The 24,717-nt window shown below is 36.5% G+C and overlaps 1 protein-coding gene across 6 annotated transcripts in view; it reads right to left on the bottom strand.

Moving 5' to 3' along the window:
* LOC126855414 (uncharacterized) overlaps positions 1–24,717 on the bottom strand; it is a 143,397-nt gene that overhangs the window by 2,963 nt on the left and 115,717 nt on the right. For 4 of the 6 annotated variants that reach the window (XM_050603042.1, XM_050603058.1, XM_050603051.1 and 1 more), the window contains exons 3-5: positions 3,345–3,555; positions 817–1,124; positions 127–463 (exon numbers count right to left, since the gene is read on the bottom strand). In XM_050603042.1, the coding sequence (XP_050458999.1) occupies positions 127–463; positions 817–1,124; positions 3,345–3,555 (856 nt within the window). Of the gene's footprint in view, positions 1–126; positions 464–816; positions 1,125–3,344; positions 3,556–17,056; positions 20,008–20,797; positions 21,027–24,717 lie in introns of those variants that run through there. The other 2 variants (XM_050603086.1, XM_050603077.1) reach the window with 2 other exon arrangements.

Genomic DNA, 24,717 nt, shown 5'->3' with positions numbered 1-24,717 from the left:
AAATTAAAGAATTCGTGTTGCATTTCAAAGATTACGATATCCCAATTTAAATAACGTCACAACTATTTCTTGAAAAATTAAATTCTCCCTTATTCGCCGATAAGTTTTCGTGTCGCTCGCTTTTACCTGAGCCTGCTGACTTTCATCTCTAGGTCTTTCGCTAGGCGGAGAATCCGCTTCTTGTGCTAGCCTCTCGAAACTGCCATAAAGATCCTGAAGTCTGCCTTTTCCGTTGCCCAAGTTTTTCGCTCTCCTATCTTCGTATTCTGAGTTTTCCGTCGACTCGGACGGATCCTGATTATTCTCGCTGTCGCCATCCTCTTCCACGGAATATACGGTTTCCAGGATCTCCGGTCTTCTGAGAAAACCGTTGCATCGTCGCATCGACGAATATTTGTTTGACGGCTCCACCGCATCAGACACGGAACGGATCACAGTCACATCAGTGATATTAGAACGAAATCTGTAGAATATAAAATCAGAATTACAATATAAAACTCGCTTTAAACAATTTATTGAATGCATATATAGCATATATTTATAAAATATTTATAATATTATAAATCGTAATATTATTTTCAATATTACATAAATTTCTATATAATATGAATATTGAATAATAAATATAGAAATTGTCTGATATTTTCGTGCGCTCATATTCACAATTTCATCTTATGATTTATTTGTTAATTTTTATGTTTTTCTATCTTTTTAATCATTCTTTATGGAAGTTTTTGTCGAGTTTACTTTATAATGATATATCATGAAATAAATTATGATCATATATTTCATAGAAATTTATATAAAAAAGTATACCTCGGTGGAGCAGGATCGTCGGCGGTCTCCTCGAGCACCACAGCACTGTCGCTATCACCCAGACTATCCAATCTGTCTAGGGCGTCGCAGGGTGGCGAATCTCTCGTACCTGTGCTCCTTTCCGCTAATCTGTTCTGTAATTGTCGAATCACCCTTTGTTGTCGTAGAATAATGGATTCTCGCTGACTTAGACTGGCTTCAATCTCCTTCTGCTTCCTGCAGAGTCTAGACTCGAATAGCAAAAGCTGTGATGACAACGTCCGCAGTTGTTCGGCCTTCTCTCGCGTCAGCCGGGCCACCAGGTCCTCCTGCGAAATCGATTACAATAACGTATAAACGACGTCGATCGTGTACTCATTTCCTATATTAATCGCATGAATAAACCGCTTTTTACCGGCTACATACAGGCTACATTCGCGTCGATAATTAATAAGGATAATTAATAACGAGGTGATTCGCAGCGATCGGTTTTTCGCCCCATCGCATATGAAACAAGTAATTAATTAGCGAGCGCGATTGTCCCTGTTATTAGTATTTACTTAATGCCGTTAATTAATTTCTTCGTGTACAATTCGTCTCTCGTAATATCGTCCCGATCGAGATTCCCGTTTCGCGATATCGCTCATCGGAATCGAAGCGTGTACATACGGTATTTCAGAGATTGCATTTTTACCGAACACCCGTTCGCATCTGCTGCCTCGAGTCTCTCTGTTTACTTTACGAGGAATGCGCTACACTGACAGTACGCAAGTAGTGCGTTCCCTGTCTGCACACATCGTGAAACTGCGTGTTTGCACAACGGTATACGGGTATGTATCCGGCCATCACTTTGCATGAACATCGCGCGTCGCCTCTCTTCCTTCCGTCCTTTCCTCGGCGAGGAGGGGAGGGGTGGAGGCGCGAATCCATTATTCTCGCTATTGTGCTAAATGGCACCGTAAGGCGACCAGGTGCTATTGCTGTAACGCACCTTGAGCACAGAATGAAAATAATTGAGGTATTTTGTTGATAAATCGTAGAATGTGAATAACCGGGTAATGTTTTAGAGAAGAGATTCTGCATTTACGAAAATAATAGAGAGAACTAATACTACACAGAGTATTTTTGATATAAAAAAATACTTTGATATATTTTTTTTTATTTAATACGTGATAACTTAATCGATTAACTTATCGATTAATTTATCAGAACGTGTATGTTTTTCAATAAGATAATTAAACGTTCTTAATTGTCATTACGTAAAAAGTACACCATTTGATATAAGAGAAAAATAAATATCAAGATATCGCTTTAATTTATATCTTTTTGACAACAAAAATCTAAAACTAAAAATTAAAATTAGTAATACTATTTGTATTACAAAAAAAAAAAAAAATAATATTTTTATAACTGCACACATAAGTGTGTATAAACAATCTATTCGATGATCCGGGAGAATCATCTCATCATAAAATGTTATTAAAGAAGAATCATTTTTTTTCGGTAAAAATAAAAAGAAAAAATAGATATAAAAAAAGAAATCAGTTCTTCAAAATCATAAATCTTTTCACGCGTGGGCGTTCTATTCGTGCGTAGACACATTAAAAAGTCACCCCGAAATGAATACATCACAATGTATTAATAGTTCCTCGTTTAGCTTCGACAAAAGTACACGGAAAGTCGTTATCCATAATCTGCATCGGCCATTCCAGCCGGTACTTCCCCGCGCGACTAACGCCGGATAGTCTGAGAAAGAGGATCATTTCGTAGCAATTATTCCCCCAACCCCACCCCTCCCTCCCCGCGAATCTCCGGCGAATTTAGTTAGTTGGGGAGACCTTTTTTTTTTTTGCACGGAGCTACCTCGCAAACTGGGAATCGTCTGTAGTCACGCAAAGTCAGACGCGAAATTGTAGGATGTCACGAGATGCTTCGAGTGGCTTGTCTCGAAAGTGCACGGGGAATCCTTTATAGCAATGATTCGTGGCAGCAGTGCCGTTTTGCTCATCCGCCAAAAGTCTTTCTCCATCGACATCATAAAAGAGGAATTATGCATTCAAAATGCTCAAAATCGACGAGTATTTTAACACGACGAATTGTTCCATAAAATTCAAAATTAGGGGATTAGTTCTTTTTTTTTTTTTAACGAAAAATAAAAAATTTCCAGCGAATTGAATTTCGGGAGTGATCGATGCTTGGTAAAAATGCGCGTTAATGCGTTTGACTTTAATAAGATATCTCAATCGCAAGTTTACTAGCAACATAAAAGCGAACAATGTTTATTTAGAACATTTTCTCGTCTGCTTCGAACTGCGGCGAAGCTACATAGTCGCTCGCATTTAAATGGATCATTGTATATCTAATATTTCACTGTCTGTAACATCGGTTCGGGCCGAGCGTGTTTTGTGGTTTTCAAAAGTAATAGCTTTGATCGATCGTTTCGCGTGCCTTCCCTCTTTTTCCCTCTTGGTCGATTTCTTCCGTCCAAGACGGAAGCGGAATGGGATTGCCTTCGCATGTAGAAAAATTCTTCGTAATTGAAACCTTGCCTGCAATTTAAGGGTCCTTCGCCAGGCGAGCATCTGGTGGGCCTGCGCCCGTTGCCTCGCCCTGAGTGCCGCTATGACCGACTTGGCTTCCTCCAATGACGTCACTTCCACCTCGTTACCGTCCCTCGCAGACTCGCCTGACAAGTCACTGATTCGGCTGCCCTCGTCGACGGTAGCCAATATGCAGCTGTCCATCGACGTCTCGTCGAAGCTGCGAACACAGAAAGTAGCGCGATGAATTATCCATCGTTCTACATCCGTTAAACTTTCGGTAGCAAATATGTCGAAACGCTTTCGAGCAAATTGCTCGAGCAGTCGTCGCGGTTTCCAAAGTCATGACAGAAAAATCCTGCAACTAGTCACGACATTCAGAGATCTCTCTAATCTATTTATCTACTCACATTTAGTCATATTGAGAGATTTATTGTTCACACATGTATGTGTGATTTATTCTAATTATTAAATCTATTAATTTTTTTATTTGTGTCGTTTATTGTTATTACTATGTGTATTGAAAAAATTTCTTCTCTTTTATAAAAATTTCAGTTTTAAGATTATTAATATTAAAAATCTAGAAACAATTAAATCTTATTATTATGAAGGATATATTGATAATTCTAAAAGCACGTGGGATTATTTCACATGATTTCCTCTAACTCAAAATCTAATCCAAGCAGGAGTAGTTTCAAAGCGAAAATCGCAAATCACGTTCAAACGCGGATATGATAACGTAAGAAAATTTCAATGCATCTTTTCCGGTCGATTACACGTATAACGGGATTCCGTCATAGCAAAGCTCGTTCTCTTTAGCGGCAACTAATGTTCGTGTTTGAAAACGAACCCGTGCGACCTAAGATAGATTTTGATATGCCTCGCGCACGCTCTCCTTCATTTTCATCGACGTACTAATGAATCATCTAGATACAACTGGGAATAAAATTCGATACGAATCATAATGCACGATCGTGCATGTAAAGTAAACTGATCCTAATATCGAGAAACACGATCGTCAAATAAATCAGCGATCATGAGAATCATGCAACTCGGTTTAATAAAACATGACGATCAAACTATAATAATAAGAAATAAATATGCGCCGATTGTCTTTTCTATCTCTTTTATTTCTCTTCTAAAATTTAATATATATAAAAAAAAAATAATAATTTAAAGTAAAAGAAAATTCGCGTGTGCACAAAGCAATATTTAGAACAGATTTTTAGCTGACATAAAAATTTTCTCGTATTTATATATTTTTAAAATCACTCTGTCTAATCTTCGTCATATATCATCGCCATATATCATATATGAACGTAAGTTTATTTTTCCTTCATGCGATTGCTGATGCGCGAGTCTTTATCGCAGCGGTCTAATCAGACGAGCGAACCGTTGTACGTCCGTAAATAAAAAGCCAAGTTTTACACCGGTGTGTACGTACGCGAAAAATAAATGTTTCCTAAAAAATTAAAATCGTGTTTTGACAGAAGTTTAGCGCGAAGTGGCTCTCGCGCGAATCCTATAAAAAGGAACTCGTAATACTAGCCGGGGCTCCGCGAGAGCTTGATATCGATTTCTATCTAGAAATTTACATCGCGCCGTATATCAAACGGATGTAGGTGCATACCTGTTACGGTTCGCGGGGTGAATAAAATCAACCGAATGCACGAATGCGGCTGTGCACCAGCCGCTGAAAACGTAAGCCCGCCCTCTGGCTGAGTAAAAGCTACTCGGCTTTTAAACTCGAGTAGAGACACGTGTCGTAATGTCGACAGTTACCTGTTTCCCTCATCGATAGTAAACGAGCCTTTTTTATGATGCGTGTTCACCCGAGAACACCTTTGAAAGAGTTACTCGATAGTAAAGTTCGGCAATGAATATATAACCGAGAGTGATTGAGAGTCGATTGTATCTGTGTATGTATACGTGTATCGGAAATTTCTTCTATCGCGAATATTTTTTGAGGGTACGACCTTTTAAAGTGGTCCTAAGAAAATTTTTTACAACCGCTCTTTCATTTTTTTTACGCTTTTTATAGAGATATATTAGATATAAAAGACACCCACACATATGCAATCCATAATATTTAGTTGAAGCTTGTTAGTAAGTGAAGCACATTTTCAGAAAGTTAATTCGACATTTCGTTTCTTCACATAAACGTGAATATAGAAAAATAGAAAAAAAAAAAAAAACATTTCCTCTCCCTCTCCTTCTCCAATTGGATCTTTAAAAAAAATCTAAGTGCATATAAAATGTTATAAAATGCTTTTCTATTAAAACTGATGTCTCAAATATTGCTTTATTTACCTGTATAGTTTCGGCAATATTTGAGACAAGACACATCAAATTAGTTTCAACCTCTAAGCTTGCATTATAGCATAGGCGATAAGGAAGTCACGTCTCTCATCACAAACTGCTCTACACGACACATTTGAAGCTTAGTAAACTCAAGAGACAGTTACGAGAGTTCCCTAGTTAAAATCATCTCTCGTCGTCTCGAATTCATTCCGATCGAGCGGAGACAAATCGGGGAAGAAGGCTGTTAACGCGCCCCCGCGTATAATCTACATCACCAGTTACAGATGAGAGAGAGAGAGAGAGAGAGAGAGAGAGAGAGAGAAAAAGAAAGAGAGAAAGGCTAAAATTATTTACAAATTTATGTGCGGCAGTGACGGATATTTATATACGGACAGTATTTTTCTCTAGTAAGGAAAGGAAAGTAAGTAAGGAAAGTAGTATTCTCTTCAAACCCCCTTCCCCCCCTCGACTAATTAAGCCTAGATAAATTATGTATGAGTCGTTTGGTTGAGTCACGCCGCGTCGGCGGTGACTTTGACGTCCCTCTCCCCCCTCGTGGAATGATGGGCATCGATCGCGAGGCACCCTACGTGAGAGCCAAAGATCGAACACCCCCCGCGGTACATACGATAGGGAGCGCATTTCCGCCAGGTAACTTCGAGAGCGAAACTACCGCTGCGATATAAATGCGCTTCCACATGGCGAATAAAAAAAATATTGATATAATAAAATAGCGAAAGGCAAACATGGATGCAGCATGGATATGGTTGATGGAAAGATGACTAACAATAAGTGTAGAGAGCTGATTGAGTTTATCATCACGGTTATTATACGCAATATTATATTTATACGAGAAATTAATTATCGATTATTGCTTATTATAATTCACATCGCGTATACGAATGTTTATTATAATGTATAGATTAATTATCAATTATTATTTGTAATTATATATAATATATTATTATTATTATTATTATTATTATTATTATTATTATTATTATTATTGTTATTATTATTGTTATTATTATTACTATTGCAAAATTTATTAATATTGGAATTAATTTATTGTTGGATATTATATGCAACTGTTAATTATTACGACTGATTGAAAATTTATTAATATATGGAAGTGACATATTCAAAAAGATACACGAATATCTCATTTTATACTTCCTATTCGTTACTTAATCATTCTAGATTACATCTGGCTTTACTTAGCCCTCAAGGGATCGTGATATGGTAATTCCGAGATAAATATCCGCGCGAAGGAAAGTTGTCAACCTATTATCGCGGTTTCTCTACTAGCCATTGGAACAATACAATTGCGTTAGAAGCACATCGTGGAAATTTTGACTGAAATTGTTACTACAATTGTTGCTGCTGAAAAGCATTATCTTAACAGGGGTATCTTTGGTTTCCTATCAGAACGTTATGTCATCTTATCTGTTTTTTTTCTTCTTTTTATTTTTTTTTTTTTGTCATTATTACATTAAATAATAATGAGAAATTCTTACTTTATGAGAAATCTCAATTAAAGAATGTCCGAAGAAACAAGACGTTCTCCTCAATTTTCGAGTTTCAATTATTTTATAGCTTCATACAATACGCATCAGAAAATGGAATCAAAGCAAGGCTTTTTTTTTTTTACACAATGAAACGGAGCGAGTTTACCTCAAGCATTAGTGACAATGTCACTTGGTCGTTCTTGTCTTTACGTATTTGCAGTTATCATAGAGCATGAGACACACGTGGCTTTGCTTTTTTTTTTCGAAGAATTAAACCGAGTTAATCCGTTGTCTGGAGCAGGTTTCGTGATACGCGCGCTTCCCTAAGGAGTCCAAACATCTGAGGTAGGTTCTGGTAAATATTCCGCATGCGATATGTCACGTTTACATATAGATAGCTACATGCTGACGTATATATATACATACATACATATGTATGTATATATATATATATATATATATATATATATATATATATATTCGAACATACATCCGACTGCGGCCAGGTGGATATTGTGCGCGCGAATCCGCACGCATGGCGCGTTTCATGGCGACGCGTGTACGCACGCAGGCACACCGCCGCAGAAATACCGGGCGCTCCGGGAGCGCGGATAATATGCTCGATAGGAATTATAGCCAGGTGGCATCAAACGGAGGGGAGAACGTCGTGGAATCGCGCACAAGTCGCCGCTTAAGTCGCTGTCAGATTGTAACGTGGATAGATATGCTCGCGATCAATAAGAGGAGGAAGGGAGAGAGCCGGAATTCCTTAATTTTTTGACAATTATGCTATTTTCAAGCAGAATTAATCTTTAGATATAGACTCGCGTCTATATTGGACAAATGCAAAAAAAATTAAAGTACAATGAAAACATTGAGAAAAGAATGTGAAGGGACAGATATATAATATACATATAAATATAATATAACAATGTATTCTTCAATTAGGATATTTTACAAATAATATACATCTCCTTCTCTCTCTCTCTCTCTCTTCATTCTCAATTTTGACAATTGCACGATTTTGCTTTTTATATAATAAATAGTAGAACAGATGCACTTTGTGTTGTTTACAATATATAATATATTGAGTGTAAATAGCGGATTGTGTCAGAGTAACTCTATTTCGAGTGTCCCTAACACATGTTGCAGGTGTGCGAAGAGACCGCTATCTTCGGTTATTACTCTGTTAAAGCTATAACGGGTGTCTTCGATAACGTTATGTTTTCTAATCGGATAACGTGTCTACATTAAACCATTAAATTCCATTAATTCTGTTAAATAATTCTGTTAAATAGATAAATTACCAATTAAAGAAAATCCAAATTTCAAAATAATAATATCGAAATAATAATATGCATTAATACACAATTAAAGCACAAAAATATTAAACAATTTTTATATTTTCTTCTGTTTATTTTCGTATATAAATATTTTTATTCGTAAAGTCAGAGAAAAAAAAAAAAAACATTCGAAAAATTTGACGAATAATGGCCGGCTGGCCAAATAATGGGCTTAAATGTGAGGATTAGTACACTAATTAAGTTACATTGCACTCAAGTAATACCGACTCATCTCCCGTAATACCTCTCTCGGGTTTGTAGGATTCTCTAGTGATTTATCTCCAGCCTGGTAATCTCATTTAGATAGTTTTGTTTCTTTGCAGGATTCTGTGCTCAATAGCTATTAAATACCGTCGAGATTTTGTAAATATTAGACCAGCACTCGATTTATGTTATCGAATACCTGACTCAGATAGAATTTCTTTCTCTCTAGTATAAACTTTAGTGGATTTCGCGCATATAACGTCACATTTATTTTTACTGCAAACATGAGTGTACATTAAAATAATTTTACTGTGCTTGCAAAGGAGTTTTGTTTATTACAATGAGATATCTCTAACGTAAAATATAACTTTGCAAAAATGGCAATTTCATCAGGTGCATTTATGTAATTAAATAAATGTTAGGTTGCACAAAAATAAACATGTGAAATTACACGACATACAAAATGCATGTCTCTAATTGAATCCCTTTGTCTTTCGCGTGTGAGTATATTTTGCTTGAGTGAAAAACTATCCCCGAGGGGACATGGATCGATGATTTTTCAATCACGAATTACCCAAGGAGGTCGATTATCGTGATTCAACAAAGGTAACATGATATCTTGTGATAGGCAATTGTATGGAAATGCAATTTCTTTGAAAGATAGAAAGATTATTTATAAGAATCGCATATTTTAAGAAAAACATAGTCTGCAATAATGTATATTAGATTGATATTAAAATTACTATCATAAAAAGCTGATTTATCTCATGGATTTATTTATATAAAATGTTATATTTTAATCAGAAAATTATATTTTGATTAGAAACATGACATATTCTTAATGATTCTTAAATTATTAAAATAGAGATTCGCAGAAATATATCTGCAAAACTAAGACGAAAGGAAAATTTGGTATTTTGGTATTTTCTAGGTCAGCATGTAAGATCCTTGGTTAGAATGTAAGATCCATGTAAATGGAGTAAGCAGAATTTAAAGTTCAGTTAGCAGCAATGTGAGACGATTTTAAGCGAAAATTCGGGCGCGCCAGCTAATGTGCTCTTAATAAATTTGCATAATAATTCAACACGTTAGCGATGCCGTACAGTAATAAGTCTTAGACTTACGTAATCCATATTCGCGATCGGGCAAATTGAATTTGCCAGGGGAACGCAGAAAGTTTTGACAAAGAGACCTTCCATGAATTGCCACGATTCATAACCAGGGCTATCTGCCGATAACCGTAGCCGACGACGTTACACAGCCTGAGCACAGTAAAATTTATTAGAATGACAGGTGGTGGTGGAGAGAGAGATGGGACCGAAGATGGCGTGCTTCGAAAGTGCACGTAGCATTAGGGAGCTGTCTCAGCTATAAAACTTTTATCGTTTATTCCTTAGCTAAGCAGGTGCAGTTTACATGCGATCCGCAGATGGACATTGCGTTTTATATATGTATATGGAGTGTTCCTAAAATTCGATACGTGAGTTGATCTCCTAATCCGCGAATTCCTTAAGGAATAACAAACATATCATGGGATTAAGTCTCGGAAGCGCAAACAGATAAAAAAATATATCTCGAGGTTCAAAGTTATTTTTATAAGATTTTAATTTTGCAATTAATACAGAAACTTGAAGTTTTGAATGAAGAGATTGAAGATTTTTTTAAACTACAATTTTTTTAAACTGCATCACTATGAAAGATTTTATATGTATATGAAAAAAAAATTGCCGATCTCTCCTATATTATATAAAATATACTTATATTGTTAAAATCCATAATAAATTTTAATATATCAAATAATATATACTTTAATATATACTTGAAAATATACGCAAATAAAATTAAAATGGCCGTTATTATATTGTTGTACTGCTAACTATTTCTTTATATTTAATTTAATATATTTTTCCGATTCTTTTGAGATCGAATTATCTCTGGATGATTTCATACTGTGCCAAAATTTTTTCTGAAATTAGTACACATCGATCTTATTTATTTCTTTCTGTAAAATAATCGAGAGTAAATAACTGAAGTTGTTAAAATCACAGTGGTAAGAGTCGCGGAAATATTCCACGAGAAAGGAAAGCCCTTTCCCATTGTGGACGGGATTAGAGCGTAATATCATTCGGGTCCTACAGAATGCATTTCGTCCTCGTTATAAAGCGAAAAATTTAAGCCGTAATAACGCCAATGAATTACGCGCTCCAACTTCCGGCTGCATTACGCGAAATTGGAACGAGTCGACCAGAGGAACATGGGCGAAGCCAAAAACCGTGACCTCATGTACATAAACCGCAATTTCTCAAGGGTGAAATATAATTTCTCTGCCGGGATATTATCACGCTCCATCCTCTCCCTCCAGCCCTCCTCCTTCCGGTATATGCGTCGTGAAAATAAGCAGCTGTCGCTACGATATATGGCTTGTCCGACTTGCCTAAAATTGGTATAATTTCGATCGCCCTATCATCCGGAAACGATAGCATCTGCCGAATAATATACCCGCGACCGTTGAGAGATTTTATACGATAGATATACGCCCATACGCGTGTGTTGCAAGACACGTTGCACGATAGCTGCACGCAGGACAGGATGTAAATTTGTCTTCGCACAGAGAGTTTGCCGTACGCCAGCCACACGTCTATGCCACCTATGAATTATTCTCCAACAGCAATCTGCGGTTATATCTTCTCAAGTAATTTGATTACAAAACTCTCATAATGTAAAAAGTTATATACTTTAATATGATATTAATTCTTCATGCAGCTATTATAATACTGTCGCGAAGGAGTAGTCGCTTGTCACTAAATAATTCTCTTTATGCATTTCTCCTGCATGTTCCTTTTTAAATAATGCATCCAGCTGCATATTCTTCTGATGCAAGTAGGTTACTTACTAAACCAGACGATTCCGGAGAAATAAAATTATCCGATTGCGACAGGCAGGCACCTTGAGGTAACGAAGAAACTCGCAACATTAAGAACAAAAAGTCACTTCGATATAATGTGATTAATGTAATATAAACGGCGTTGCAATATGCCAAAGGAACAGCGTTGCTTCACAGATGTGATTAAATCATTAGTAGCGTTTGGTTGCCAGCGAGAATAAACATCAGCGAGTTTATCGAAGCAACTCATCGATATTACTAGTTGCGAGAGTAAATATGTACCGTAAGAGGCAGTAAAAGCCACGGAAGACATCCTTCCTAAAAATCGACTTTAAAGATCTAAGAAGAATATCTCATACAAAACAATTTATTATTCAAAAGAATAATAAATAAAATATAAACAATTGTGTCTAAAAATCAAATTAATTCGTTGAAATCTCGAAAAGTTATCTTTCCGGATTTTTCGGATATAAATGTTTTCTTCCTTCTCCCATAATAATATTGAAAAATATAAAATATAATAAATAGAATAGATGAAAAATTGATGAGCTTCTATTTCGTGAATTAAATCGAGAGTTACTTTTCGAAAAACATCTCGCTAATGAGATTGTATGGCTGTAGAAAGATTCTTTGTCAGCACTGTGTGATGACACATCGGACGAAAGTTTCAACTTTCGGCGACTGACGCGTCTCGTAAGATTAAAGGATAGTAATCCGATAACGGACAAACCTCATAAAGGATAGAAATATAAGGTCGCACAGCTGCGCGGCGCGCCGTAGTGCAGCCTTTAACAGACTCGTCCGCCGGAAACGACAAGTACGGTCCACTTACACTGTTGTCTAGTCTGTGCAGACATTGTCTGTGAACCATAAAGATGCATTCGCATTATGTGAGCTGTAATGAACGCAGTGGGAACACTCGCTCAGTTCGACTCAGCTGTTGAATTAATGATCGATGCTCTCATTATGCATAAATTGGAGACTGCCATATTTGGAAAAAATTGAAGAAAAAATTAAGAAGCTTACAAATTTTGCCTATACATTTCTGATTATATTCCGTCAAATTCATCTTACTCTCTATTTTTTTTCTTTTCTCTCTCTTTTTTTTTTAATCGCATGGTATAAATATCGAATATAAATATTATATCAAGTATAGATATAAAATATTAAATTTACCGTTTGATTCAGCCATTGAATTAACGATCGATGCTCTCCTCGTTATGTTATAAATCGTGAAGGAGGAAACGAGGCTACTATGTTTCGAATATTATAGAAGCTATAAAGTATCTGGAAAGAAAGTTCTCTGGGGAAATCAGAGAAAAGATAAAAAAATTTGCAACTCTTGCCTACGTAGCAATTTTGATAATAAATTTATCTTGCTCTTGCTACCAACATTCTTTTCTTCTAATCGTGATATAAATATCAAAAAGATTTTCGTCATTAGCTATCGAAGAATATATTATATATCACTTTGACATAACAGTAATAGTGCAATATAAATTCAACTATGTAGTAACATCAATTTCCGATATAAATGCATTTTAAGCATGATGATCGCTAATGATTACGAAGGAGAGGAACGGCCAACGTGTCTGACTTATCACGTGTTGCGATCGGGACCGGAGCTCATATCCGGTTCCTGTGCGTTGCTTATTCACCTGCGTCGCCTGAACGTCAAGTTTGCCCGGTTTCGCGCGCTTCGAGCCCTCCCAACCGTTAAATGAGCGGGCAAACAATCGACTTACCCGCCCGTCCCGCAACCCTTTCACAAATACCGGGCGGTCAAACAGTATGTACCTGTTTCGTACCTGCAAAGAGCCGAAACAATGGAACCAATGCGATTGGCTTTTCGCCGCGCGTTGTTTATTGTTTTATTATACATGTATATACATTGTGATGTCAAAAAAAAAAACCACTGTGTTCTATGATCGTTTTGAATATTTCTTTAACTTTATTGCAAATTGAATAGATTTACATGCCACTAGACAGAGTGATGATACGAATCATACTTCAAGGAAAAAAATTATTCGTTTATTTAATACGAGAAAATTCTCAGCTATTTCGTTTTATAGTATATTTTATGATTTTGTTAAAAAAAAAAAAAGTTTTGTTTCTATCAAAATATATTTTATAAATATACTATACACTCACGTACAAAAAAATTATATAAATAAATATATATATGTTTGAAGCATTTGCTTTTATTGATTTATAATAATCATCTATTGTAATTATCACTGCGGAAAACAAACTGATAGCAGATATATCACGCATATTAATTTATTCCGAACAAGAACCATTAAAAATAATGAAAAATTATTGATCCGTCCCGTCAGAATTTGCGAACGAATCCACGAGACGGTATTAGCAGAAATGGTAATTTGCGGAACAATACCAGAACAAACTGTTAATAAATCTCGTGATCTTATTGGAGATGACCACACGACAATCCTCGTAACGGCCAATTTTCATTACGGTGAGGTAATACATTTTGCCTTGCCATTTGGATTGTGTTCGAGTCTCGGCCAATTATTGTTCTGTTTGTGTACAATCAAACAGAAATCAATAACATCTTGTCATCATATCCACCTCCGCTGTATATACATATATCCCCCTATATGTAGATTTTAGTTAACCGATGATTGTGATGTCGCTGTATTATTTTCTCGATAAATGGACATTATTATAAAAAAATAAATTATGAAAATAATTATTAAGTATTAATTTTTGATTCCGTAAACATCGCGCACAATTTTATCTCACTTCGTCATTTTTGTCACATCGTTTGCAATCGTCCATTAATGAAAACGTCCGTGTTTGTCATTTTGCGAGATCTAATACAATATCGACTTCATCAATGAACGCGTTATGATAGATGATACTTGCCGCGCGAATCGATTATACACGATCGCTCTTAACAGTTTACTAAATTAATTTGTCTAATTAATCGTCCGGTGCGTGTGTAAGCCCGTCGTAATTAGAGTGGTTCGCGAATTGCCGCGACCGCCGGCCGCGAGCGAGGGCAGTGTAGATAATTTACCGAGTCATTTCGACGGCTCGTAGTGCGTTTAATATAGACCGATGCCTGATTGCAAGGGGCATATTAACGCAGAACGCGATAAAGGTGCGGCCTAACGCGCAAATTACTCCTTCGCGTGTCGCCGGCCAACTCTCGTTGCAGTTCACGGCGGGTAAAAAAACAAACTGAAGAAAAAGTAAAAAATAAAATAACTCTCGCGCATGTGAAGAATTAATTATACGCGAAGACAAACATGCAAATAAATTGTTTAAACAAAATCTCGGTGCACCAAGGCTCTCGTGATACCGATTTAATCTCTCGAATCGATAATTAAGAAGAAAACAAGGTTATTTAAAAATAAGGACATCAATCTGTGAGTCAGGAAATTCCTATATAAAGAATTTTAAATTATGAAAAAAAAACCAGTTATCTTAATTAAGTGGGTAATATTTATGTCTTTATTTATTCGAAGATATACATATGTCATTGTCAGTTGCTTACACAGAAACAGAATGCTTGTAATTTTGAACAAACAAACAAACTAATAAACAACAGGCAACTGCTTCGTAGTCTCCAGCTACGTTCTTTCCCTCTTCCATATAATGACGACACCTGGTTCTTTAGATCCTTTAGCCGTAAAATCGCCTTATCTCGCGCTACTGGCAATATCTCCTACAACTGTTTCGAACAGCAAGAAGAGTTAACTAACCAGCAGAGTTAGTGTAACAAGGGAGAACACGTGACCATTGTACAAGCATTAGTATCAGAGTGCTGTTCTCTCTACTGTTGACTTAATCAGTGTTTAATTAATGGCTAGAAATACGTAATCATATCTAATATGTAATATATTTCTTTTATAAATTTGCGTCAGCAAGTAGAATCGCAAGTAGACCTCGCAAGTAAAATCAGATTCACAAACAATTTCGAAATATATGACGACAGATTTAAATAACAAAGTTAAAAATAAACCAACTACTTATTATGATATTGAATATAGATATTGATAAAAAAATTAATATTTGAATCGATATAAATATATTCGGTAAACAGTATAAAAAATTTACGGAATAAAAATTATCCTTTTTAAATATAACATTGTATATAAATTTGTTTTCGTTCAATTAATTTTTTCTTCTCTTTAGAATAAAAGCAAGATTTAAAACGCACGTACAAAAATTTTTTTATAAAAAAATATTAGAATAGGTAGGTATTATTTTTCGATACTGGCGACGAAAATTAAACTCGCCACTCTCAACAAGCCGAAAAATTATAAGAGTGCGACCGGTCGTTCGCGCGTTACCACAGAAATTAAGCACCGTCCGTAACAATATCGAACCGCGACCAAACCAGGCGCATTGTCGTTTGTCCGCGAACGAAACATATATGCGAAAACGATCGGTCGGACGGCCGCGTATACAGGATTTTGCAATTATCGGTGTCCTTTGTCGCCCGCGCGACGGCGGATAAAGGAGAGGTACGCGGAAGAAATATCGCTTCGGGCGGCACGCATGGCTACAGAAATTATGATGCTCGCTTTCAGCGATTGGTGAATTAACAGCGGGAGAAAACATATCGTCCACCGACCGTCCTTCAAAAAAATCGAATGGCTCTCACGTTTTTTATTGAGCCAAGCGCGCTCGTAAGTTCTGTGAGAGGATCTCGTCGATATCGTTCGACGATATCGCAAAAAAGAGTTCTCAACCATTTGACATCGGTCATTTTATATATATATATATGATGTGTGTGTGTGTGTGTATTCCGGAAATGTCCCTTCTGCCACAGGCAGCGATATTCATTGTGCTGTTTGATAAATGTTATTAATAACTCCGGAAATGCATGTGTTTTGTACAGATTCGTCTCCGATAGAATTTATCGCGCTCGTTTTATCTCTTCTTGTTTATTCTGCGGTGGATGAATAGGATTTCAGATTAAAAGCTTACTTATCGAAACTTTTCCATCATAAATCATTCAATATTTCATTTATATATCTTCTGATGAACAAAAAAAGAAAACCTGTTATTCCTGCTGATTGTTAAATTTTCTTCACAATATTTTAATTTAAGAGAAAAAGAGAGAGAATCAATCTTTAAATCTATTTAATTCCTTCAGATATTGTTACAAGCATCGCGATCAAAATTTAACAAAATGTTCGCAACACAAATATATAAGCCACATTTATGAAATCTTCGATTAATGTGAGATCAATGTTTTCTGTCTGTTATAAAAAACGTCAATGTCTTAATGATTTATCAAAATAATATAGTTAATAAAAAAGAATCAATTACAATTAATTGTTCTTAATTTTCAGAATACAAATAAATAAATAAATAATCTTATTCCTTATTTAATCTCGAGCAAAAACTTTTTACCTCAAAAGCTAAATTATTTATTTCAAATTGTTGACAAATAGATGTATGAATGCATGCGTATTGATCAATTCAAGGCACTAGAAAGAGCTTTACCTTCTTCTGTACTTGCGTTAGCGGCCAGACAATGCAGCCTCGGCGTGATTTGTCGCACCCTGCGCGAACGAAAAAGCAGATTGACGCCTCGGCGTGTTACAATTCTCCCCCTCCTCTTCCCACCGTCGACATGCCTATATCCGCCGGGCATCGCACGAGGAGATAAAACATCATTTATTATCAGAGCGCGTCGACCTCGACCTCTCGACGCCCTTTTCAAGGAGCCGCGCCAGAAGCTTTCGCACGAGAGTGCATCGTGCATGCGAATATCCTCGCCCGTCCCCTCTCTCGACGAAGACGATCAACGCGCGCGATTCGGCGGGGCGAGAGGGGGAGGATGGGGGAAGGGTTAGAAGAAAGTTTGCCGAAGGAGGATTCCGTCTTCGGAATTACGCGTCCGCGCGTGACAGTGTGTGCGCGAGCAATATTACACACAATCGCGAGGACAGATTCAGTGATGGATTTAAAAGCACTTTGATTTCGCAAACTCTAACGATATCCTCTTTCGATAATCGCTCGAATTTACTGGCGAAGCAAGAAATCGAGTTTTGTTCAACAAATACGCGCAAGACACTTATTCTCAGAAATAATAATTGTGTGTATTAAATCACACAATATTTATTTATATATAGAGCTTTTCTAAAATAAATTCTCCGAATTTTCGTCGAAATAAATCTTCCATTCTGCTCTAATCACGTTTTCGAATTTATATTGATTCGTATGGTATCTTTCTATTATTTATTTACATCGTGATTCAAAAAAGATCCCGTCTTAATCGAACGTTTCGCGAAGTTCTAAAGCCTAAATCCATCACTGAACGGCGGTTAACGCAATCGTCGCCGCAGAAATGAAAAGCAAAGAGACGGGAAACGGGAATGAAGCGGAAATGGGATGAAAGGACGGATAACGAGAATTAAACATCGAGAGATTTCCGTGCCAAGTGCGGCTCGCTTTTACGGTCGTCAATCGATGACTCGCGTCGTCGCACGCGCGCGAATGAACGAGCAAGCCCGACATTTGCGACATATACGATGATCCACGGCCTAGTGCCAATTAAATTCCTTTTGTACGGCCGTTCTCTCATTCCCCGAGCCCGATTTTTTTTTGCCTACGGTATATGCGTTCCCCTTGGATCGCGCACGTCAATGTTCGTCGAGTTCAATCTAATGCACTCTTTTAACCTTCCGATGCACTCTCAATAGTTAAAATTATCCTATCATTTTTAAAAATATCGACTTGCTGTGTTAAAATTTAATTGTTAAATTAAATTATGTTATATATAACTTTTTTGAATATAAAGCAAAGAAAATTGTGCAGCGGAGGATTATATCCTTATATTATAGTAGAAGATATTAAAGAAGTGATTTTTTACCATCAAGGAAAGCGTAGCCAGGGATTATATTATTAAATATTATCAAAATTTTATGTTGCTCGTGTAATAATTCTAACATTGTAATTTAAATATTACATTTTTGAATTTATAGATTCGTAGGATATATTAGTTCTTAAAAAGAATTTATTAAAATTCTTAGAATTCTGTCGTATAGGTCTTCTTCGCGTTTTTATAAACAATTATAAAAAACAAAAATTTTATTAAAGCTTACGTTAAATTAAATAAAAAAATTTATTTTTTGTCTAAATAAACATTAATGAAATTTCGATTTGAGAAATTATGTTACAAGAATATTTAATGCCGAATAGTATAAATCAAATTTTCGATAAATAGAAATATTGTCTCAAAGATTCCGCGAATGAAAATAAAATATAAGTTTCATACTCTGCACATTTGTTTTCATTCTTTATCTAGTGCCAGTAATAACGTGTAAAGTTACAAGGAATATGGAGAGGCTCGTTAATTAAGCGCAAATGCTTGCAAATCACTTCTCCTCTTCCCGGCTACGCCCACCATTGATCCCGCCAAGGACTTCTTTAAACAGCAATAAACTCTGCAATATTCATGAGCCTTTAAACAAATGATTTAAGTATTGCAGAAATCACGAAAAAGAAAGTTCTTGAAGTTTCTTTTCGTTTAAAGAGCCACTTTTGCCTCCCTTTGTATAGCAAGTTTGCGACATGGATCCTGTAAATTAGAACCGCCAACCATCCGGTCCATTCTTAGCGTCAATTTCGTCCCGGGAATTCGTCAGCTCCGTTCCAAATGCGAGTCTGATACGGCCTGAACAAGGGGAGGAGACCAGTTCGGACCCCTCAAATCTCCATTGCGAATCTTCCCGCCAACTCTTTGACGACCGACGGGAGCAACGTGCGCGGAGAGGTTTGCCTTTTTTCTCATTTTCTTAACTCAGACGGCGGGGTTTCTGCCGTGCGGGCTAATGACCGCGAGACTTCTTACGCGCGGAGGTTCTCCTGGTGAAGGAGATGAATAGTCAATTCGGCAATAAATCAGCCCACCGTCGCTCGTAAGTTCCCATTTGCACTTTCCTTTGTTGCGCGCTCCCGCGTGCTACAAAACAGGCGTGGCATGAGATGCATATTTGCGTTTACATCGCGGCGGCATCGTACGTATTGTACGTTATTTTGCATACTGAGCCAACGTTTAATTAGCAGCTCTAACGAAGCTGAACAAAAAAAAAAATAACAGTCAAGATATTAAAAGATATTTGAGTTTCTTTCCCCTTGACATTTTCTTCTTCGTCGAGAAGTGAAATTGAAACGAGAATATCGAGAAAAAGAAAGAAAGATAAATATAATGACGTCTTTATTAAATTTTTTCAAAAAAAGGAGCGATATTTATTTTGTTACGATAAAATTTCTATCAAAGTTTCACTCTGCTATTCCTTTAGATATTTTTATATCTCAATTCCTTTGTATCGCTATTAATATTTTAATAATAAAATACGTATATTTTATGATAGGCCTGCTTATGTTTTATAGAAAGTTTTTATATTTAACTCCGTGAAGAACGAAAGGAGATATAATAATTGCAAAAAATGAAAGTTTAAAAAATATTATTAATATATTTATTATTTTTTATACATTCTATCTACGGTGACACAGAAAAAAGGAAAATGTTATAATGTAAACGATTCGCTGTTCAAAAATTAATCGAGAAATTAATTAACGTCACGTTATCCGCGTTAACCGTCGATCGTCAAAAAGTTAATTTATAATACAGCCACATAGCTGTGCCAAATATGGATATTAAAGGTCCATTACCAGTCGATGGCGTCCATTATATTTATGTGTATATTTTTCAAAAATGTTACACGTAGTGCAAATTCTTTTCCTCTTTAATGGTTTGCCTTTCGCATTCCTTGCAATAAGATTATTAATGATTGCAGCTTCCGATGCAACGAGAGGAGTGAGTAGGAAAATACCACAATCAATTATAATTGTGTTTTTTCATAATTCTTTCCTGCTAATAATAATAAATAAATGATATCTCTTTATGATAATTTTTAGAAAATCTCGAGACTTTCTTGACGTATAATTTAATGTGCCGAAAACATAAAACATGAAAATGACTTGATAAAGATTAATATCAAACAGAAATAGAAAATATGAGTTTACAAGATTTAGAAAAGTATGCAACAATTTATTCGTGACAATCTTGGCGCTATTTCTTCTCTCCCCGTTATAATAAATCTTCGAATGAAAATCTTTTTCTACGATAGTTATCGAATATAGTGCGTGTCACATTTTTGAAAAATTTCATTTTATTAAAAAGTTGTTATAATTCGAATCTATCGATTCAAATCTATCAAAAGTGTACTCATCTGCTCTGCATCCTGCGGCGATGCTTTTCACTCCTGCTCGACGTTTCCAAAATTTTTCGTCGTCGAAAGCATCTCGGAGATACGTTGAAATAATGAGTGTATCAATCAAAAGCACTTTTGTCCCGTTTGCAACATTCATAGTATTATCGATCGTTGCTTTCATAATGCATGTTTGATGAGAATAGTCTGTAACAGTCTTTTGAACCTCATGCATCCTTATCCTTATTCAATAGCTACGATTTGCATAACGAATTAATTGAAATAATAGAGAAGATGATGATTAGATTATAAAGTTATCGATCTCAGCAGTTTCTGCGACTTAAATTCACATTATTCTGACAACCATGATTAGCGCATTAATTTTTTGTAATTTCTTTGCATTATTGTAATTATTATGGATCCTTTTTAAAGTTTTTTTTATGAATATTTTTTTAGTTTTTACAAAACACGCCAACATTTTATGATACGTTAATATAAATAGATTCAAGCCTTGCTACAAACTACCGTTACCAGATAGAAAGATTTGCGAGCACCGAAGAATTTATTCTTTTCTCCACTATCTCTCAAGTTTCTACGCGTGATATCTCTGGGGAAAGCATGACGTGGAAAAAAAAATACGTACGCAAAAGTATGTTAGCAATTTTTTTCCAAAAGTGAAAAGAAAACTTCAATTCTAAATGTTATAAGATCAAATTGAAAAAAAGAAATTACTTTTATACAAAAGAAATATTTTCGAAACAAAAATCTATCACATTATTGATAATTTGGAGAAGTAACGTTAGTATCTCGTTATTGTTTACAGGTCATCCTTTAATTATTTTAGATGATTAATTAAAAATAAAAATAAAAAGAGGTAGGTAATATTTTGCACAAACACATTTTCGACATATTTTCGCGATTTAAAAGGAAAATAGACAGGCTTATTTGAAAAGTATTGTTATAAAAAAAAAGTCTTTGACGAAACTTTGAAAATTGCATTTGCGAGATACTCTCGGAACAAGTGACTCGAATAATTCTCGATGCTACATGCACGCGTGGCACACAGGGTAATTCGACAACCGATAAGACAAACGACATACACAAAGACGCGGGAGCGAGGGAGGTCGACACGCAAATAACTCGCGAGCGTAGACGGACGCGCCCGTTTGGACGGACGCGCGAAATGCAACTGCGAGCGGAATTCGCGCGGACCGCAGGCGGTAGTGGCATGCACATGCTTCTGCGAGTCGAGCACGTGCCATCGGTGAACATGGGGTATGTGTGCGTGCGTGCGCGCGCGCGCAATCGCAACCAGGCGGCAGAGATGGGATGGGATCAAACTCTCGGTGCAAGCAACTTTCGAAACATATTGCATTTCGAACTCGATGAAAGCAGTGGCAAAATTCTTACTTTAGAGGCACAAGCGAGGACCAATCTGAAAAAAAAAATCGCTTAAATACAAGTGTCAAGTGTAAGAGACTTAGCAGCGTCGTTTTTTCATCAAGCTGCAGCTACTTGAAGAGTTGGATGCGGTAATGATATGCATAAATGTCAGGCGAATTATGAATTTACTTCTAAAATTCAGACTTCGATTCGATTAATTCTTTATTTACACGCGTGACACGCGGTACAAATTGGACACGGTTTTGTAAAGATAATAAATTTAAATCGACTTAATATCATTCCTAGATAGAAGAGAATATTTTACACGTGCGTGTATGTACACAATCTTGTAACCAATGAAATCAGAACGGAAGAGAAAGAGAGTTCGCGGTTATACCGGCCGAAACAGATTTGTATCGCCGAACGATAACGAGCAGTACATTTTACGACTTTGCATATGCGACACATCCAACAGATTATCACGTATCGTCGAGCGTTCCGAAATGTTAATAACGAGATACGACAGAGTAATCTAAGCATTGTATACGGCAAATTAAAAATGTTATACTTTTGATTTATATTCTACATAAACGGATTTTAATGTAATTAAATAATTTTAAAATTCTTTTTTGTTTTGGAAAATATTCTTCATATTTGTCAGCAAAACTGTCATTAAATTCAGAATATGTTATTCCGAGCATTTCATGTATATCTGTTATCCACACATATATCAAAGCCATTTATATATTCTCGAGAATTAAACTCGCTTGATGGAAATGCACTCTGATTCCCACGATTACCGCAACCTCGACAATTTTCAGGATCCGATAATTAATCTCTCGTTGTCGCGAGCAGTCGGTCCATTTCTATCGTCCAGAAACAATATTTTATTCATTCTACTCTTTGTCTCACGTCGTCGCGCGCAATCATTGTTGTTTTCCCGTTTCGTTCATGTATATGTGCCGCGTAAAGGGCATGGGTGAACTGTCATAAGTACAGAGAGCGATTAATTTTACCGGACGAACGACGGGGGACACGATCGCGCATAAAGCGCGATACAATTGCACGTCGCCGAAGAACCGCATATCCATGTATCACTCGCAAGATGTATAGAATTTTTTCTTCCGCTAACATCCGGCATGATACGGCGAATGCGCAGCGATGTGTATAAACGTGTTACGTGTCCGCGCGTTTCGCTCGAGCGAATAAGATTGCGTTCTTCCGAGAAAGAGAAAAAGGCGAGTAAGCTACAAGCAAGATTTTCTTCCGTTAGGCATTTCTATTAAGGAGAATGATCGATTTCCACAAAGTATTTCTCGTATTTCTGGTATGTCTGTGACACTTTTCCGTAGGAAAATTTACCTGTGTACGTTTGCTGTTTTTATTACAAGCAACGTGTATCGAATTTTACAAATTAATTAATTAATTAATTATTCTATAAATATAGAAATTCTTCTGGACGGTTGATTTAAAAAAAAAAAAAAATTATTTTGTTCTCGTTTCATAAAATAGTTCTCAACTGATACGTATCGTAACGAACTGGACATGTAGAAATAGTACATGGAATAGTTCGCTGATGTTCGCTCGAGACGAGAACTTTAACGCGTTTTTATTCTCGGTAAAACACGAGAATGCGGCTAGCTTCCGCGCGTTTTTCCGCGCGTTATCGCAAATGGTGATATACAGAGTGTCCGGCGTCAATCGCATCACCCGTTGTGTGCAGGTAGAGCAGGCAAAACTGAGAAGAAAAGTCCTGTACCATTTTTTTCGATAACGCTTAATAAAAGAGTTATTATCGAGTGAAGTCTGGCAATTCAACGCCGACCTTTAGCTGGACGCACGTCAATGATCCGCGCGCTTAACAAGTGTGCGTGAGCGCTCAGCTGTTTACAGCGTCTCACTGACGTGCGTCTGGCTAAAGATCGGCGATGATTGGCCAGACTTTACTCAGTAATAACTCTTTTATTAAGCGTTATAAAAAAAAAATGGTAAAGGACTTTTCTCCTCAGTTTTATCTGCTTTATCTGCATACGACGGGTGATGCGATTGACGCCGGACACCCTGTATACATGTTTGCGGCAAAATGCAGCGGGACACGCGCGCGCGTTGCTCGAATAAGATATTATTGACAAATTAATTATGGATGCGCGTGTGTATATACGAAGGGTCGGATATACGTATACGTACTCGATACGATGTTGCGCAGATATTAAAAACAAGGATTTGTCAAATCGTTCGAGCGTTATAACTCGCGTAATTAGGACTGCGCGGTTTTTCATCGGAAATTGAATTCCCGGATTACGAGTAAAAATTGAATATTTTTTTTTTTCAAAGAAACAAAAAGAACACAAAGATAAAAGGAATGTTGCGCAAATATTGATGCGCAATATATATATATATTTTATGAGAATTACGCGTTCGTTTAGACTGTTTAGAGCGTTCGCGCTTCGAGCATTCATCTCGTTAGCGCAAGAACGTTAAACCGCACACGAATAAGACAGTCGACATGGGGTCCGGGAAGCTTGGAAACGTTGGAAATACCACGGGTCTCTCGCCCCGAGG

Source organism: Cataglyphis hispanica, chromosome 2 (assembly GCF_021464435.1).
Source record: "Cataglyphis hispanica isolate Lineage 1 chromosome 2, ULB_Chis1_1.0, whole genome shotgun sequence".
Classification (NCBI taxonomy): Eukaryota; Metazoa; Arthropoda; class Insecta; order Hymenoptera; family Formicidae; genus Cataglyphis; species Cataglyphis hispanica.
Note: the sequence above shows the minus strand (reverse complement) of the source record. Positions and strands in the feature narration are given on the sequence as shown.